This window comes from Coturnix japonica, chromosome 4, assembly GCF_001577835.2.
Source record: "Coturnix japonica isolate 7356 chromosome 4, Coturnix japonica 2.1, whole genome shotgun sequence".
NCBI lineage: Eukaryota > Metazoa > Chordata > Aves > Galliformes > Phasianidae > Coturnix > Coturnix japonica.
This window is the reverse complement of record NC_029519.1, coordinates 33,235,178-33,255,213: the sequence shown is the minus strand read 5'-3', so window position 1 is coordinate 33,255,213 and position 20,036 is coordinate 33,235,178. Positions and strand designations below refer to the sequence as shown.

At 38.0% G+C, this 20,036-nt stretch overlaps 1 protein-coding gene across 16 annotated transcripts in view; it reads right to left on the bottom strand.

Moving 5' to 3' along the window:
- COL25A1 (collagen type XXV alpha 1 chain) overlaps positions 1–20,036 on the bottom strand; it is a 271,408-nt gene that overhangs the window by 68,113 nt on the left and 183,259 nt on the right. For 15 of the 16 annotated variants that reach the window (XM_015861367.2, XM_032444266.1, XM_032444274.1 and 12 more), the window contains 4 exons: positions 14,845–14,916; positions 13,868–13,975; positions 10,128–10,163; positions 1,489–1,515 (listed from right to left, as the gene is read on the bottom strand). In XM_015861367.2, the coding sequence (XP_015716853.1) occupies positions 1,489–1,515; positions 10,128–10,163; positions 13,868–13,975; positions 14,845–14,916 (243 nt within the window). Of the gene's footprint in view, positions 1–1,488; positions 1,516–10,127; positions 10,164–13,867; positions 13,976–14,844; positions 14,917–15,757; positions 15,818–20,036 lie in introns of all 16 variants that reach the window. The other variant, XM_032444278.1, reaches the window with a different exon arrangement.

The window sequence follows — 20,036 nt, the reverse complement described above, 5'->3', positions numbered from 1 at the left end:
GAAATGGAGGGATGCTCCAAGCCCAATAACTATCAGGGTCAATATAAAAGGTCTTAAGGGATAATCCGCAATAGTTCAGCCTGACAGCACAAATTACCAATGCCCTTTTATAGAATATTTTTGTTTTCCATTAATAAACATCTGAACAGGTTTGCTGGATGCACAGTCATGAATGCTAGCCACTTTTGTCTAGTTTTTCCAGAAACTTGTAAGAAAAGCTCAAGAGGGCATTATGACATCAGTCTGAATAAACTACCCTTCTTGTAACAGTTAATCTTCCCAGGGACAGTCTCATACAGCTGCTGACTTTTCTTATGAAACATGAGATATCAGAAAGTCTAAATAAAATTGATTCTACTATACCCTTAACCAATAAATGTTTATCATATATTCAAAAGCTCACCAGAACACAAATTTTATTGATGTTGTACATATAAAATACCTCACTATGCTATTTCCTGGTGAGTAATGCTCACTTCAGAATGAGATGAGTTTACGATGTCACGTTCTTGCACTGCTAAACATGAAAGGTAGCCTTCTCCATCAGCTTGTGAATTGTACAGCTCACAGCAAAATCCCATGGATTTATATGCTCTGGGTTGTTACATACTAACAGTCTTTTGTTTCTTCAAGAAATTAATTTTTAACAGATGAAAGCAAACCTTTCACTTTAAATACTATTTCAAAAGAAGAAAAAGAGGTGACAACTTTGCCACAAATATTAACGCTACTTATTCCTTTCCCTTCTTTTTCTCTTTATACAAATTAAGCCTGCTCCAATTAGATATCTTCCATTACACTTCTTATCTTTTGAAATCAGTCTTAAAATGACCTGCCTCGGTGGTGTGTGGGTGGATGCTGGAATGGTGCCACTTACTAGCTGTTATTGCTAATATAGCTAGGACTGTTATAATGGTGCAATTCCATAAATCCAAAGCTCACTCCATCAGACTGAGGCAGTCAGCTTTAATGAGTACAAATAATGCTGAAAGCATATATAGGAAGTCAGATCTCTGGTTACCAAAGGAACAGGAAGACAACAGCAGACCACCTCAATACAGCCAACCAAGAACCATTTATCAGCAACACCTATATCTTTTGTTTCTGTTGGTCAATTTTTTAGTCATATGGCATTGATCTACTTGACAAAGGACATGCATTCAATCAGAAATTCTATCTCTCCATCTTTCACAATGTTTCACCTTCAGTTTCATAGCTATACCAGTACATGAATAAGAAAATTATAGCGACCTTTTCACCTGAAAGTTAAGCAGACAGATTAAAAACATTCTGCCCTGAATTGCTTGAACTTCCTATGATGGGGGAAATGAGAAACCTCATGTCTAACGTTGCATGACTACATTTTGCAAAAATAGAGTTCAGCATCTAAATAAACAGATTCAATGTGATGTGCAGTAGCTAATTCCATTCACCTTTTCCACTTACAGTTTGGAACCAGGAGGTACAATGGTATTGTTTATACTATACCTTTTGTCCTGGAGGCCCTTGAGGTCCCTGCAAAGAGAAATAAAATGTAATTACTCTAGCTAAGTTAAACTTGAATGTCCAATTAAAACTGTCCTATTGTGTAAGTATTCAGATACTGGACTGAAACCAGCAGAAATTTTTTGCACCAACAAAAAGTAAAATATTTTACAGAAAACGCACATTGGATCTTCTATCTTTTGGAACAGATTTAACTTTTAAGTAGAAGAATTCAAACTTCCCCCTTTCTAACATTTTCTATTCCATCCCATCTACTTCTTCAAATACCAACAAATCTGTCAGCATTAAAAAAGTGTTTCTTCTTCTGATACCATCTAACAATCAGTCATGGTCCACAGTAATTTTCCTGCTTGGCAGTAAGTTTTCTGCAAAAACCTGGTTTATGCTAGTAAGTTTTTGCTCTGTTTTGAGAGAGAGGAGAATTAGCCTCTCCATACTTTCTAGCTCATTAAAGGTATTGAAATTTTTAAATACAGTTTAACTAACACATGATTTGTGCCATCAGCCACAAGTAACATAAAATATTTCAGAAACCTTTAAGAATGCTCTTGGTAAGAAATTGCCCAGCATTTTGCCCTTATGATCGGAGAATTCAGGAATACCTAAATCCAGGAAAAGGTTGACTGCTTTATGTTTTAAAGAAGTGAGTCTCACTGATATTAGTTGGACCCATTTCTCACCTGGCATCTCTGAAGCACCCAGTTGGTTTGTAGCCAAAGCAAAGAGGGGAGGCAGCAGGGAAACAGAGCAGCCAAACATGTATTTGACAGTCTGTTTTTATTAAAGCCAGATCACATTCAGTACAGTTAGCTACTCTTTTCCATATGTTCCTACTGGAGGTGCTCGTTTAGTTTGCGAGTGCCGATACAAATTCAAAAGAGATTAATTCTGACTGTATCAAGTTGAAAAACAAAAAGCCAGAATGAGAGAATCCAACTTGTTGTAATGTTTGAAAAGATAAAAGAAGAACTGATGTCAGAACAGGAATTATTCAGGATTTCATCTTGAACAATAGGATCGCTGCTTCAAAATGTTGGGCCAATTTTGTGTTTAAGATAGTGTGTGAATATAGGTTAAATCTTCCTTTTTTGGTAGATGCAGGTGGTATTGGAATGTTGCACTGATATAACCTTAAACTGGTAACAGAGAAAAGCTCCACTGCTTGTAATTCCTGGTACTGGTTCCACTGAAGTGAATGAAAGTCTTTTAGTTTTAAGCATGTATTTGCATGTATAGACTGAGGACCAAAACTTACAAAAGTACAAATCAGTGTTGCTCCTTGAAACTTTTGCCTGATTATCTTAGAAAAATGAGGGTCTTGCAAGCATCTCTCTTATTCAAAGGGACAGATTTTACAAATAGAAAACCAACTGCAAGATACAGAGTAACAGATTTACTTTCTTTTCTTTAAAAGGATGTGAAAATAACCAAGCACTCAGATCTGATGATAATTAGAGCAGTGAATAGAGTGATCACCTGCTTTTTCTGACTGGAGAAAAACCCCACCAGTCAGCTGCATTTCAGTAAACTGCTATTTAAATCTCTTTTTTCAGTAAGTGCCTGAATTCTAAGATTTACCTGAGGATGAGAACACCTGTAGCTGTGACTATGATAAATGAACAGCCTATTACCTGAACACTGCTTGTAAGCAGTCTCTCCAAGAATACCGAAGAAGGGGAAGAAGAAAAATAAATGAAAAAAAGAAAAAAATCAATAGGATGTTGCTAGGTGAGAGTGGCTAACTGGGGAAGGAACTGAACCACGGATATAACACATTCTATTTAAACAATTTTTTTCCCTTTCTTTTACAAAATGAAGGAAGTTTCTTCCAGTGCCTCACAGCATGGCAAACGATGACCCAGGAATCTTCCCCTTCTCCAAGGAATATACAGGTTTGGCTAACACCTTAAAAACTCCAAGAAATTCACTCTCAAACTACAGTTTTCCTCTATCACCATTACCAAAATAATCTCCAAATATCCAGGCCCTGGGCATTATTTATCTTTTGACTTTTAACACACTAAAACAGTTTTACTATTTTAGCCTCCATCAATAAGCCAGAACAACTGAAGACTAATTCATATTTCATATCTGTCAATTTTATGTGCATGGAATAAATGCTGACTCTTTAGTTTCTAACTACATAAGAAGCTAAACAAAATTTTTTGGACACATTCAGCTAAACCAAAATATCATTTGGAAGCCTGCAAAACAAAGCTACTATCTGAAGGTAAAATAGCTACTCGGATATTAGGAATATCCCCCAAAGTAAACTGTGAAATGTGTTGCTCTTCTGAGCACTTCTGCGTCTGGAGTCTGAAGCTGTCAATTTGTGGGATGGATATGATTCAAGATATTGCAGATGTCTCCAGAAAAATCTCTTTCCTTAGAATTTTCCCTTCACTGCTGCCACAATTCCAGCTCCTCCAGAGGGCTTACTGTGTAAGAAAGTATTTGCACAGAAGAAAAATCTTGTCTTCACCGCACTTTTAGAATGGATGATTCAGAGAAGCACATTAGGCACTCATCATCAGTTATTTTAAACAATGAGTAGTTTTCCATTTCTGGTACTTAAACCTTTACTCAGACTGGAAGTTTCTCTCATGTCTCATGACCATTGAGCTATTAAACCACCTGATGACCAGCAGTCTTCAACAATACAGCTACCTTCAGCAAGCTAACTTCAATTAAAAGCTTATAAAATGACACAATTTACAACTATTTCTTATTCTGTAAGTACTCAGAATGTACCATACAGATATAATTGATAACTTCTAGAGAATCCAAGTAGAAAATGGGAAATGCATTATGATCATATGTTGGTTTTTCTCCCCTCAGCATTCAATTGATCTGAGGAGAGCGCTATGTACATGAAAACTCATGTCACTGATGTGTTTAAAGTAACTAATTAGAATCTTTGAAAATCAACTTTCTTTTTTTTCTTTTTTTTTTTTTTTTCTCATGCATTCACTGAGAAACTTTAACTGAGCTGGCTGAAAATTTTGGTTGACAGAGTTGTCCAGAACAGGAAGATAACTAAAAATAATAAAAACCACTTTAAATCTCTATTATTTCAGATATCCTGAACACTTCTTACAATAATTTTCAACCTTGCGTAATTGACAAGCAATGACGCAGATTTATGGAAGTAAATTCTCATCTACTTAATTTCTCAATTTAAGGGTGGAAAAAGCAATTGTGTTGCTCCAAAGAAACTCAATTACAATTCTTATGTCTCTGGAGATGGAGCACTGCCTGATATGTACTTAAGCACCTGGAAAAACTGGGCATCCAAGGATAAAAGAAAAAAAGTTTTTAAGTGTTCAATGAAACAAAGGGATTTCCACTATGAATACCATTCTTCAGCCACTATTCTCTGAAATCAAGGGATCTACAGAGCTTCTTTCTTATCAAGTATCAGCTGGATCAGGCGACTTCGCTAACAACTACTTGAAATTAAAAGAAAAGAAAAAAGAAAAACAACTGAAAAGGTTGACACAAATGTCAAAGCAAATTCACTGAGTCCAGAATTCTTTCTAGACATCCCTTCTTATATTGCAGCTTTCCTTTTAAAGTTACTTTGCTGCTCGTGCTTCAGCAAACTACAAAATAAGAAATAATTCTGCTCTGCAAATGTTAAAGCTGCAGTTCAAAGACAGTAATTCAGAGTGTGATACCTCAGAAACAGCCTCCCTGGGCATTTTAATTTTCAGCTTCAAGTAGCTCACTTTAACATTTAAAGAAATGTATGAAATAGAAAGCTTGGAGTATCTTCCATTTGCAGGTCAGGTCTGTGGTAGATGTAATGACTTGTTCTGTGGGGTGTTAGATGTCAAGGTCAGCAAGCACAAACACCAAATGAAAATGCTTAACAAAAATATCATGAGAAAGTAAAAGTTTTGGTATACTGAAGAAATTATAAACCAAAATACATCACAATAGTGCAATATGTTCACATTGAAACTCTCATTCCAAGGCCTTGGTAAACAAACAAACAAACAAACAAACACCACCAAAAACTCTTTACTTTTTAGTTTTTTAATCTTTCATACTACCTTTTTAAAGTAAAAACTCCTCGTAATAGAAGACCTTTAGAAGGTACCATACCTGTATTTTTATGGGACAAAGGAGTTAATGAAGCTGTACTCGAGAATGCATATTTCCTCATTGGTACTATAGGAATCATGAAATACTTCCTTATTTCCACAAAGCTGAAGATGAAGAATTTAGGAAGGGAACTTAAAATAACAAAGGTACGTGAAGAGGAAAAGCACAGGTTTTATTAGCAGTACTCATCTGCATTTCTGAGGAGCCTCTATTTTGCCTGTTGTCCTCATTTGCTGCGTGGAACAGGCATACAATGTAATTCTGAAAACGTGTTCTTGCATGGCTGAGGAGTGTTTCATAAAGATTGTGATGCCTGGAGTACTAGCATAGAAGTGTAAAATGCTTTAGCATTGATGAATTGCCTATGTTTAAAAAAGACTGGCTAAGAAAACAGATCAACTATGATAGAAATTAATATAAATTCTCATTAAGCAGTGGTCCCATGTGCTATCTTAATTGATTAAAACTGCAGCCAAAGCTATTAATCAGTGCTCAGGCAGGGCTCCTCATTGTCATCTTCTTGGTCATCTCTGACATCCCAGACAACTGTCACTGAAGTACAGAGATTACAACATCCTAAAGACAGTTTTTCCTGATAAGTTAAGGCCAATGAATCTGTATTGGGGAAAAGAAAAAAAACCAGTATGTGCTGTGGGATGTGCAGACTGAGATTTTTCGATAGTTTTTGGTAAACTTTTGCAGCTAAACAGCTTGGGAACCACACTTTCTAAAACTGACTGTGAACATGCCACCAGAATGAAATAAACAAGGCTGCTGCAGAACTCCGGCCACTGATAACAAATTCGCAATTAGTAATTTCCCAGAGGAACTACGAAGATTCACACCAGCTGAAGATCTGTCCTTGGTTGCTGGCCTGAGAGGCTGAGCTGAAGCCAGCAGCACTTTCCAGCCATTTCTGACTGACCCTTGGTGATTTTTCTTGTTTGTTTGTTTTTTTTTTTAACCTCAGAGGAAAAAGGCATATTAATTCATTTTAAAGATGTGAGGTTTTATAGATTTAATTGCAAAGTTATGCCCTTTCACTGTCTTTCAAGTATATGATAGTATCCTTTGGAAGAAAGTTCTTATTCTGAATAACTAGTAAGACCACTGTCTTTTTTCTTTTTTTCTTTTCCTTGAACAGATGCCCAGCAAGACTGTAAAAGCACAAAACTGCTAGTTTAGAAAACGATACATCTTAACTGGAGGGAATTGTGTTTTAGTTAATCATTATGGTATAGATTTCTTTAGCAAGGGACATCTCTACCTGAATTCTTCGTTTGTTCTAGACATCCTGTTTATGCAAAACATCTGTAAAACTACTTAGGCATCTTTAAAGCCAGTTTCTGGAGAAAAAAATAGATATATTATTCAGAGACAAGAAGCAGTTGACTCGTCCAATTGACCAATTTTCCAAGGAGCTGAAATGATGGCAAATTTTGATCCTCCAAGCTTCTATGGCTATGCACTGGTTTAGAATAAAAGCACCAAAAACATTTTGAAAACAAAACAAAAACAAAGCTGAACTCAAACAAGAGAACTCATTGTCATTTTCTCTGTCTGGTCCAAGCAAACCTCTCCCTCTACCCAAGAGGGAGAAAAGTCCTGAATTGTTGCCACTGCTCTCTCACACACATCTAAAACATGATTTTTTTTTTTCTTCACTGACAAGGAACTTCAATAAAATTTGAGGAAAATATGGAAGCAGAGTCTTGGTGCAAATTGTTGCATCTTTACTAGTGCTCCTAGATTTCCTATTTCACTGAGCAATAAGAACATGGACGTTCTAACTCTAAATGCATTAAAATGATTTCAACTTTCTGAGAGTCAAGTCACACATTGCTTGAGTAGGTCACAAACTACTCAAGATATGTACTAGGTTTGTGTTACATTCTGAGACACAAGCTGGAAAGCACACTGTTATCTCATTATCTACCATCTTTCACTCCTCAAGGGTCATACTCCACTCCTTGTAAAAAGACAAAACAGAAAACTAAGTAATTTCAAGCTGTGTCACTGTTGGTTCCAAGGTTAAAACTGAATTTACCAGCTCTAGTAACATTCTCTGCATTCACCTAGAAATACTAAGGCTGGACATGGGCATAAATCACTTTTGTAAGGAAAAAGCTTCTATCCCACTGTTATAATCTAGATGTCAGGCCTGCAGTTCTTTGCTTGAATAGTATCACGCTATTTAAAGCTGCTGAGATAGTGATCCTTTAGAATACAAATAGCCTTCAGTTTCCACCAACCTCAATAAGTACACTGGAAATTTAGGGATTGTTTCAGGGCGACTGGTGCTGTCCTTGCCTGTATCTTGCCTCTATCCAGAAGAAGAACCAGAGGCCAACCAGAGGCCATGCTCCAGTGCTTGGCTACTTCCTGGAAAAGCTCTTGGACATGTGGACAAGTTGGAAAATTCAATACTCCCCCCAGCAGGTGGGCTTTCAGGAGGTTAGGACTAGTAGTGCCTTATGGAACCCATCTACCTAGAGATCCTTCTTCACACGAAGAAATAACTTGGTCTTCAGAAACAGTGGGAAACACAGACTACTCTTTACATAAGAGTTAATGTAGAAGCCCCTTCATGGTTGAGAATTCAAATAAAATTACAGCAGAAAAGATGAAAGGATAACAAAGAAAAAGAATTGCAGGTAGGTTTGTGTTCCCCAAGAAAATATCTGTTTTTCTTTGGCATCACAGTTCTGCAGTATGACTATTTGAAAATCAGCTACTTGTGCAGTAGTGCCTCAAATTTCAATACTGAAGAGATATTCATGCAGAAATGTATGATGGAAGATATTGAAGGAAACCAGACAACACCTGTATAGATAGCTTCAGCACTTTCCACAAGGAAGACAACATGGAAATCTGTATTGGTGCAACGTGTATGTCAAAGTAACCAAGAAAAATGAAAATAATATGTCTCTCTGATAACCTGACCTTTTCCTGATCTACATATAACCTGATCTTTTCTTGATCTACGTATAAACTCAACACTGAAGCCATCACACTGGCTTTTAGACCAGGCATTTGGAGCTGGAAATTTAAATAGTCTGGGTTTTTTTTGTTTTTTTTTTTTTCCCCTCTAGCTTACAGTTGCTGACACGATTTTTAAAATACCCTTTTTTTCTATTTAAACACACCTGCACTCAGAGAAACAAAAAGTTCTGTAGCAGTTCCTTATTTCTCATGTGCAGTGAAAATCTCCTGAATACAGCAATAGACTCTTTTGTTTTAAAGACCCTTAGGGATTCTGTGACCCTGATGATCTGGTCTTGAACAGAAGAAAGACACTGCTGCAGAATCTGAGTAAGTGGGGTCCAGAGGGCAAATAAGAGATTACAATCAAAATAAACAAACCAAAAAAGAAAATGCCCTTCCCAACTATTATACATGTTATTAACAATAAGTCCTCATAAAACAAAAAGGATAGAACAACAATGAACACAAATGTGCTAAAACACTAGGTAGTACCTTTAGGAGATGCAATTTTAGTTCTGTTAAATTTTTATCTCGAAAGGAGAAGCTACAAAAAATTTAGTTTCCTGATCAAAGAAGATGCTTCGGAATCTCAATCTTTTCTCTCTCTTATGAAAGACTTTGGATTTTGTCAGTCCAAAATGTTTTGCAAATTGTCAATGTAAAGCATCATCACATCTCTTTAAAACTTTATAAATTCAAATAGCTACTAATCATATTGATGCTGATTGCTGAGCATATAATTTTCCTCCTCAGAAGCATTCAGAAATCAAAAGCACATGCCATGGGCTACAATTATGTCACTTTTCATAAAAAATAAGAACGACCATGAGTATTTAGGGAAATCTTAAGGGAAAAACTGTTTCACAGTTCTGGAACCACATGACAAGCAGAAACCTCTGATGCTTTACCCCGTGTCTGAAGCTGATTTACAACCAGTGGAGCTTCAATTTGCTTCCAAATGAAAAGGGCTAATTAGATTTTGTTGCAACAGAACACATCAACTCCCATATCAGAGTATTTGTAAAAAGTGCATTCATTTGGCTTCTACATTCTCCCACACACAATGAAAAGAAAACCCTCAGGAGATAATATTCTGAGAGTTTCTGTATGCTGCGCAACATCTTCACTGTTCCATCAGGCAAAGGGCCAGAACAATTGCTGAGATTTCGGCCTTTTAAACAAGTAGATGGCTGCTGTGCTGCTCCACAGTCTCAGTGTGGAAACAGCTCAACTTCAGATGTAGCATTAAGTGGAGGCCATGAGTCAGGCACACCTGACATGGCAGTTTTTCCTTGCTGTGCCCTTATACTTCTGCAGCCTTAAAGGAGAAGCTGGCCTTATATTACTAGCAACTGTATATTTGTATAAAATTCTATTTTTCTCTAGCATTTTCTTTGCAAATGAGACTTCAAGTAGTCAGTGACAAAGGAGGGCTGGGAAATACAGTTAGCAAGCTTTCTGGAATTCCACAGTTTAAGAAGCATGTTGAAGTGTGTTACAGTTTCTTAGCAAATTGGAAGAGTACTTACTGCCAACCCTTGTTCACCTGGCTTTCCTGGCTCACCCTAAAAAAAAAAAAAAAAAAGTGAATAATTTGAGTAGCATGTCCTGAATTCATTTCCTTACTTAATAACAATCTCTTTAAAAATTCCATTATTTAACAGGTATAGCAGCTGACTACACACTAAATACACACACACACACATATATGTATTTCCTTTTTAAAGTAATAGATCAAATCACAGACTTTACTATTTCACAATCTTTTAATGATGCAGTTCTCCAGGCAAAAGTTAAGCACCGGTATCCTGACTCTCAGCCCTTTGGTTCCAATCATAACATTCCACTTCAGTCAGTGGTGCTAAAGAACCCAGATAGAGGTTCTTTCACACATGTGCTGAATCACTGTTTACATATTCCAGAATTAGTGTTCTGTGTCATCACCTCAGTCAGCAGGCATAACTTACTAATTATCATATTACATATACCCACGAACAGTGACATTTTGAAGCTATGCAGTAATTGTTCATCTGTTAAATACCTGGATTGGTTTTCAAAATGGTATCCCTTCATTTTCCCAATTAATTCTCGTTGTGGGCACAGGTTTACATGAAGTGAGGAGCTAGCTTCACTTCTCTCTTCTTAAATGAATGTATTCAACTGACATTTGAGACAGTAAAATGGATGTCATACCACATGGGCTGTCCATGTGCTGTTGGATCAGCACAGCTGCAGGATCATCTTTATCAGATTTATCATAAAAGAAAACCTGTCACAAACCGATGGGAACTGTTTTGATGCTACTGATCTTGGCAACTCAACAGAACCAGAACTGCATCTCTAGGTAGCTGTGCTTTCAGATGCACAAATGTAGCATATGCAAGCACCAAAAAAAAACAAAACTAAACAAAAAAAGAAACAGGGAAAGAGAAACCACACAGGCAGGGGTTTCAGACAGCAAATTATTCAAGCTTGTTGAACTTCTCAGCTTTCTTTGTAGCCTTGCTTACTTTTGTATACAACGATCTCACCTAATCACATAGGCATCAATATATGCCTATAAATGTTGGGAAGCATTATCTCCATGCTGAAATAATTTCAAAACTTTGTAACATTATCTACTGCTTTATTACCAGCAAAAATAAAGAAAGTATTTTTCCTTGTGTTTCTTTTTTGAGACTTCAAACTTTCAAAGTGCTGGTGTATGTGTGGCAGGAAAGCTATGATGGGGGAAGCATAAACTGTAGGTCTTTTTGCTCATTTGGAAGGCAAGCGTGTTCAGATTCCACGAGGTTTTTCTACTGACACCCAAAAAAAGGCTTAGCAGAAGGCTGCAAAATCTTTTCTTATGATCTAGTTCTTCCTTGGTTCCTGTCAGACCTTCCAATAGGCCTAACAGCATTTCCCTCACATTTCTACCTTCTCAGCTCTAAAGACTTTCTGTCCCAGAAACAAACATTTCCTCATCTCTAAAAACTTAGAGACACCTAAGTGTCTGGAACAAGATGCACACTTCTGGCATGTGATGCAACAACAGCACAGATGGAGATCTGTGGGCACAGATAGAGATGTTAGCACACAGACTGTTCCTCAAAACAACTATGCAGAGGAAGAGAAGTAATGATGGCTGCTAGAGTTGTTCAGCTGGGCCCTGTTTTCTTGAGTGTGTGAGGTTCTCAGGATGCACAGCAAGCATATGGGCATGGGGGAACACAACGGCCAAAACATTTTCTTGCAGTTCTGGTGATTATAAGTACCTTGCTTAAAAGGAAATGAAAGCTTGCTTAAGGAAATGACTGCCTTACAATGGAGGCAGGTCATAGCAAGGACTAACTCTTTCAGTTGTAATGCTACAGCGTTCCTATTTGTAATGCAGTATAACTATTATTTTGCTGTTTCTCTCTTCCACACAAGCCTTTTAAAGATACAAAGCTGGGACAAGTTTTCCTCTTGATGCAGGACACTGAGAAGGAGAAGGATGGTAGCAATAGTCAGCAATCCAGTTTGATTTTATCTGATTCTGAAGCTGTACCACAAATTGATTCTCCACAATGCTATGGGGCTTAAGATAAACACAGCTAAACAAAAAGAAACAAAAAACAAACCTATAAAAAGAAACACTCTCTCACCATCTAAAGTCAAAAAATCACTACAGAACTGTTACAAAATGGAATGACCTAATTGCACAAAATGCATTACTTCTGTCATGAGAAACACTATTGTTCCCTTTGCTAAGCAGCAAAAAAACCCAAGCAATTCAGTCAGACTGTGACCAGCAACAATGCTGACTCTTCTTGCCTCTTGCATGTGAATTATAAAAATGATTGCAAGACCATTAAAACTCTTGCAGTCAGAAATTGGTTGTGGTTTCAGTCTTACCCTCTCTATATCAATCCAGAAGCAACTCTGAACAGAGTTAAATTTACCACATTAGAAGACTAACAAGAAATCAGTAGATGGCCAAAGAAAGACATACAATGAAAAGCGGCAGATTTTCAGTGTCACTTCATAACCTTGTGCTAGAAGTTATCAGCCCAGTGCTGGATAACAACAGGCCTCAATTAGAATCATAGAATCATTAAGTTAGGAAAAGATCACCAAGATCATCTCACCTAACTGAACTGCCCACTTATCACCAATACCACAAATTAACCCTCAGTGCTACAACTCCGCGTTTCTTGAACATTTCCAGGGATGGTTATCATGATGTTACACACTTGATACACATAGTGCATAGTCCACACAATTTCAAATTAGACAATCTGAAATATGGCTAAAATAGGAGCTTAGGTATTTTCTTTCATGGTTTTGCAGTGAAATTTTATGCCTTTCTCTCCTGGCCTACATAATGAGCTACGCTTTCTCTCTGACAAAGCTGTTTCTTTTTCCAGAGATGTCTTCACCTTGCTAGTTCCTTATGCATCCTCTCAGCTGTGATCTTTACTTGTGATGGGTGTGGGGATGTGTTTACCAGATCTGTGCATTTGACATTTCAGTTGTCAAGTGTACTGCCTGTGATTCAGCTTCCGCACTGACACTGCAGTGGAATTCATGATGAACAGTAAGATACTTCTTTCAAAAAGAAAAACATTTTAAAAAGGAGTATTAAAGAGGTTACAAATGATAGAGTAATGAATATACTCATATTTTGCAAAAACAAAACAGAAAAACAACTACCTGCATTTACGCATCTTTTAATGAAGGGTTTAATATCACATTACAAAATGCCAAAGGCTGTGGGTCTGATCCTCCATCTAAAACATTAATCAATGTTTTGAATTCTGTTTATGGATCTAATGAAATACAGGGGATGAGTGGAAGAGAACTGTACTGTTAGCGTTGTGTAGAAATGGCAGAATCTCACTCCAAAATTGATCATACTTTAAGCAGCATTTAGAAGTTTATTATTTTGATTTCATAATTTGAGGCTAAATCATTAGAAAGTGAGAAGCCAAGCTAGCCTATGCAATGGCATCTCAAATTCGGCTTTAGCTTAAAGTCTGAGTGGGAACATTCGCTACTTCTCACACAGAACAACTCTGAAACCTTAGAATGTGTGGGGAAAACTGTCAGGGGTGAGAAGCAAGAAACCTAGGTGTTACTCTTGGCCCTGCTATGAACTTGCTTCTGCATGTGGCAGAAGCACTTCAGGTGCACTGTGAAATTTGTCTGTGGTTTAGCTTCCACGTGTCTTACTTGCCATTCTTACCTCACAAACCACCTATGGCTGTTACATACTTGACAAGAATTTGGATACCAACAGACTCACCGGAACGCCAGGCATCCCTCGAGGACCATCTTTGCCAGTATCTCCTGGGGGACCTCTGGGTCCTGGTGGCCCTGGAGGCCCAGGGGGTCCAGCTTGTCCTTGGTCCCCCTACCACAACAAAAAAAAACATCATTAGAAGTTCGCTTTACAGGCATCAACCATACAAAAATACAGTTTCCCAGAAAGAACGCAAGACAACTTTAAAGAAGCTACCATGAGCTAAACACTGACATCTTTGCTCCTTACAGCAAAGGCTGCACTTGGCCTTAAAGACCAACAGGTTGTACCTGTCCAGTGCAATCAGCCACAGAGCAGAAGGCTGAAATTGTAAACAGCTTGTTCTACCACAAGACAAGAATTAGAATTTGGGGTAGCTTTGCAATATTTGACTCCTGCAGTTTTCCATAGAGAGTAACCTTTTTCAATAAGCAGCTCTTCATTTCATGATTGGGGTATAATCATGACAAAGCTGAGGATTATAAAAAAAAAAAAGTCATGTTGCCAGAATTAGACAGTTTGCCTGGCAACATTCCAAGCCCATCAATGTTATGTGGACAGACTTCAAAAATGAGCATGGAAAGTAACTGCTTTTCCACCAAGACATACAGAATTTTGCATCTGTTTAGGTGAGCTCTTTCAGAGTGATAATTAGACAAATCCCCTAATGATTTAGGCTTACTAATTTGGAAAAGAAAGTTGCCAAAACATACAGCTTTGACAAAACACCAGAAATGGTGCTCAACTTATTTGATTTCCAGTATAGCGCTGCAAACCATTAAAAATGCTAACTGCAACTTAAATGTGAACCATTTAGCACAGCTACCCATAGTATTTAAACATTAATTTAATTAACGATTGCTTAGTTATTGAACTTTCAAATAAGCAACTTGTTATAAGAAGGCTTTTGTCAAAAAAGGTACAGCAGAGAGTAAACTGAATGTACAGAAGAACTAGATTCCAGCGAGATGAAGCACTACCTTAATGAGGCGGCGTTTAATGAGCTGCTGATCAGCAGAGAGAAACCCATGATTGATTTTAGGAAACACCATCTGATCAGGCAGGTGAGGTCAAAGGTTGAAGATCAGAGATGAGAGAATTGAAGAATAGACATCAGAAGGCCCGAGAAAGAAATAAAGATACATTCATTAGATTTGTAATAGCTATTATAGTTATATGAACTGGTGCTTCTGCCAGAGAGAAACTGTGCTTTTAGCCCTTTGTGAACTCATTTTTTTCTCTAATCGTTTAAGTCCTTTCTCCCCAGATTTCACAGGAGAATTCTTCACTTTATTTTTTTTCCCCCCATTATCTAGGCTCTGAAAAAAAATGAGTATTTTTGCATGTTGTTCTCAGCAAAGCTTCTAGACACAAAGCACCAGTTCAACCTTCAGTCAGATTTTCTAACCAGCATATCGTGCCATGAACAATGGTGTCATTTTAATAGGGATTGGAGTTCCATCTTGACCAGATTGCTCAATTCTTCCTGCTTAATTTGCAAATGCATTCTGAAAAATCAGCACATACAGATTAAACTTCAGATATCTAACACGTATAACTGACTCTTTATTCAACCAGTACAGAGTTCACTGACATTTTCAACGCTCCTGTATGCCTCAGAGAAGCAGAAGTACAGAAAATTCTCATCTGAAATATGAAATGCTGACCGAGCACATAGAACACGGGTGCTGCCAGTGTTAATGCTGTATGCAGTTACAGATTTGACCCCACACTTTGCATCAAAAACACATATGCTAATGCAAAGGCAGAGAGGGTTGACTTAGGTCCACCATAAGGGTTCATGACTATCGTGCAGTAATGGTAATTTTTTCATGCGCACTTTTATGCTGATACAGAGAGACCTGACTGAACATGTACATGTCAACCACAAACCTTGACGGTGAGGATCTGATTACTGTGCAGAGCAGCAACTGTGGGGAAGCCTGGCAGACCCTAGGGACACAACATAACATGGAACCAAAACAACACAGCACAAACATCACAGAGACAATTTACTGACAGACAGACAGAACAAACACTATCTTTAGTATACCCCACATCGCCTACTGACAGGAAACAGCCTCTCTGTCATATGGTAAACAGAATTAAGCTTGCATTATAGGTGTGTGTAGGTTGTTACTTCATGACAACAATACAAACAGATTTTTAGAAGGAGCAGTTGCATAGAGGTGACTCCTTAAAATTACAGTAAATTATTAGGATTGTTTGACAGTTGTTAGGCTATCAGCCAGCCGATGACTGCACTGTTTCTCCATTAAAACGTGCTACAACCCTTCAAGACAGCTCTGCAGAAAGCTATGATTCTGGGTTGCTGCAGAACTTGACAGCAGTGACAGGGAATTTTGAGGCACTTTGTGTAATTACCATCCTGCTCCTCACATTCTGTTTTACATACGACATTCAGCACATAAACTGATGATACAAACACAATTATAAACACTGAACAACGATCTATTGAGAGATTTGGGGGAGTCCACAATGGCCAAGGTTAATATTTTCAACATATACATAATGGCATTTTCAAAACCAGGGTGAAATTTTTGCCCATTGAGCTCTGTATGCTGCATGTGGTCTCTCATATTCTACTCTACCCACATGTGCAGAACTTGATACAAAAAAAGAAAGATGTAGTAATTAGAGCCTGCTGTGAGAGCTTTGCTCTCACTTCAGCACCTTTCTTGCGCTGCCTACTAGGGTGCAAATTAGGCTTCCTCATTAAGCTGAAACCTTGTACTGTTGAGCAGGACAGGTCTAAATAAAGAAATCCCCAAGTCCTCTAGATACAGCACCCTATCCTGAAGCAGAGGTCTTCAAAGGTTTGTTCATGGAGTGCCAGGAAACGGCTAAGACATCAGGCTGAGGCATACAGGTAAAGCACTCTGGCATGCCTAAAATTCCTATGTGCATGGATACAAGTGTCATTTCCATGGCACAGCCCTGCTGTGAGGCCTCAGTGTAGCCAACTGCAGAGCTGCACCTACAGAAGGGAAAGCTGAACTTAGCTCTGGCTGCCAGACAATGCGGCTTTCATTAAGTCCTGCACTAAGGCTCTGATGGGGCAACCCCTGCAACCGTGGGGCAGTATGGTTTGCAGTCCAGCCAGCCTTGTGGAAAGCAAAAACAGGCAAGAGCAGCCTGACAGCTACATCCATCTTTCACCTTTACAAGTATTTGCTCTGTGCATCGCCACCTGCAATCATATCAGACATGTTCTGGATCACAAAGACCACACTGGTCTTCCTCCCCAGGCCCCCTAAAAAGGCAGAGTTAAATTCTGATGCACACATGTCCTTTGCTAGTGCAACTTTATTCTTGAAACACGCTAGTGAAACTGAGACTCTGCAAGCGGATCCCATCAAGTCAGAGGCAGTTTTACCAGCTTTCCTACTTTGTTCTGATGAACCTGGCTGTGGCTAACTGCACTGCCCGATGACCTGAGATCTCCTCTTTAGAAACAAATAAAAAGAAAACAAAGCCAAAAAGGGTATAAACCACCATACATTTCAAGAAGCTCATTCTTAAGACATTGCTAAGGCTGAAATGATACACCATTTAGAAAACAGATGTATCAAATTTGCATTTATCTTATTATGGAATATAAGTTAAAGAAGTTATTAAATGGTACTGTGCCAGAATCTTTACATCTGTGACTCATTAGTCCTGCTGTGCACATGGTTCAGTCTTCTTTAAGCAAAATCTACAATACCCACATAATGGTAATGGGTACAAACAAGAAAACTATAGATCTAAAATCTGAGCAGAAAGCAATAAATTTTAGTGTGTGCTTTTTTTTTTTAAATTATAAAAGGGATAACCAGAAAATCTTCTAAGCACTTTATTTTTAATCATTATTGCATGATAGTTTTTATAGTTAATCTTAAATGCGGCATATTTAGAATGGGGAAAACTCAAAACTCATATGAGGTTTGATTCATTTCATGACAAATTTGAAAAAAAAAACCTGAGAATTAATTCAGGAGATACTTCGCAAATGTTGCTTTGCTTTTTTTTTTTGTTTCTTTGTTTTGAATGTTTTGTGTAGCTCCACAAACAAACATTTATGTGGAGCATTTCACAGTTCATTTTCAGCGCTTCCCTACACCACAGAGACAAGTTCAATAGTATAGCAGTACTGCAGACTGTACTGGTATATACAACTGGAATATCAACATAAACCATCTATGAGAAAGGGAAACCATCTCCTTCAGCAACAATGTTTTCCACCATGTTCCAAAGTTGAACAAAACCTTCTTTCTATTTCCCAAAATTGATAATCTCAGAGCTAACAGCTGGAAAAATGCAATGTCAGCTTGGACCTAGATCATCTTCCCATATGAAACAATTTCTGGAGAGGTCAGAAATAGAAGAATATTAAATGGAACCCAGCAAAGAAATTACGAGTGCATGGTTTATGCATGCGTGAGAGGTTTTAGAAGGCATTGCATCTTCTGGCATTCATGAAAGCTTATGTTGGCAAACAATACACTTCAAAAAAGGCATAAAATGATCTATCCTTTCCACAAAATGAGTTCTCTTCCTTTCCTGTCACTCTGCTATAAATACCCCCTCAAATATCCCCTAGATATGTTTTATTTTTTTTTTCTATCTAAAGTTGTTCTCAACGACAGATTCTGCGTTATTCAGTTTTCTCTTTATTTGGCTTGATTCTTGAACTGCGAATATGAACAGTTCTTGTTCTACACCCTGGGAGGCCCTCACAGAGCACAAAAGACTACAGTGATCAGCAGAGGCCACTGGCCCACTAAATTCTGCTGACAGCAGCTCAAGCTCACTCCGAAACACTAACTGGTAACAATTTCTACATTAACACATTTCATGGATGTCCGCTGCAATTTTTGCCCAAATGCCAAGCAAAACACAATGCTTGGCAAATACTAACAGGCCCATGACTATATAGTGCAGTGTACTGCTTGCCCACCTGGAAATGTAGATGAAGACCACTCATTCCCACCATGTAATGGTCACTGAAAACACTAAAGAATGACAGACCCTCACATAACTGTCTGACTCTACTTTGGTGAAATAATTCTCCTGTTACATCCATCACAGTGTTTAGAGATGTCATTCCCACTAGGAGTCCTAGATTTTTCACATGCTCAACTTTGTGTGTTGGTCTACAGCAAGGTCTAGTCTATAAGGTTGTCATAACCCTACTGTATGGCAGATATAAGAGCAAACATAATTTCAGTAGATTTACACTAACACTGTGTACACTCCATTTTGAATTTTGCCTTTGCTCAGTACAGTAAATGTCACAGTCCTCCTTAGGATTTTCCTTCTGACCTGCCAATAAACCCAAGCTTACATGTTCCTGTGAAGACATGGTAAATGAGACAGGAATTACCACCTGCTGTTCACTTGCACTTCCTAAGGTTACAGCCAGCTGCTGCTATTTCACATCAAATCACACAGGCTTCAGGCCAGAGTGATCTTGACACCCTTTATGGCTGCTTTCCTCCTCCCCAGCACCACCTCCAGTTCTAATTAATCCCTTAGACTGAGTGGCAGTCCTGCAGCTAATTATTTTACCTGCCCTGGGGAACACAATGTTTGGTATCACCCTATACAGTGCCATGGACTCTCAGCAGGCGCTCTTTTATATAATCCCTTTTATCATAACCGCTGCTTTCTCCATCAGCAGATCTGCTAAGTAAAACAGCGCACCACAAGACAAGGATCCAGGATTTTTTTCACTTAGGTAATAATTCAGCAAGGAGTTATAATCTGAATACATCATGCAATGATTTAGACCTTGTATGAAAATAATCAAAGTATTATGTCCTACAAACTAGCATAAGCCCCGACTAAAAACAGTTCATTAAAAGGGACGTGTTATTTCCTATAACAACCTCTATATTTTCACAGTGAACTCTGCCTGACGCTACGCTCATAAAGAACAAAACTGGATAAAGCTTGCACTTGACTATTTTAGTCCTATTATTAGATGAATTTTCAGTGAGGTAAACATCTCCATACAACTCAGAAGTTCTGATGACCATAATCATAAAAAAATATCCTTCTTGGAACCATGCAAACTCTTACTGAAGCTGATGGTAAGCATCTAGTAAGATCCAAGATAGGCTGTGCTTTCCCAAAATCACATTGGTCCTCACTGTAGAAATCTTCAATT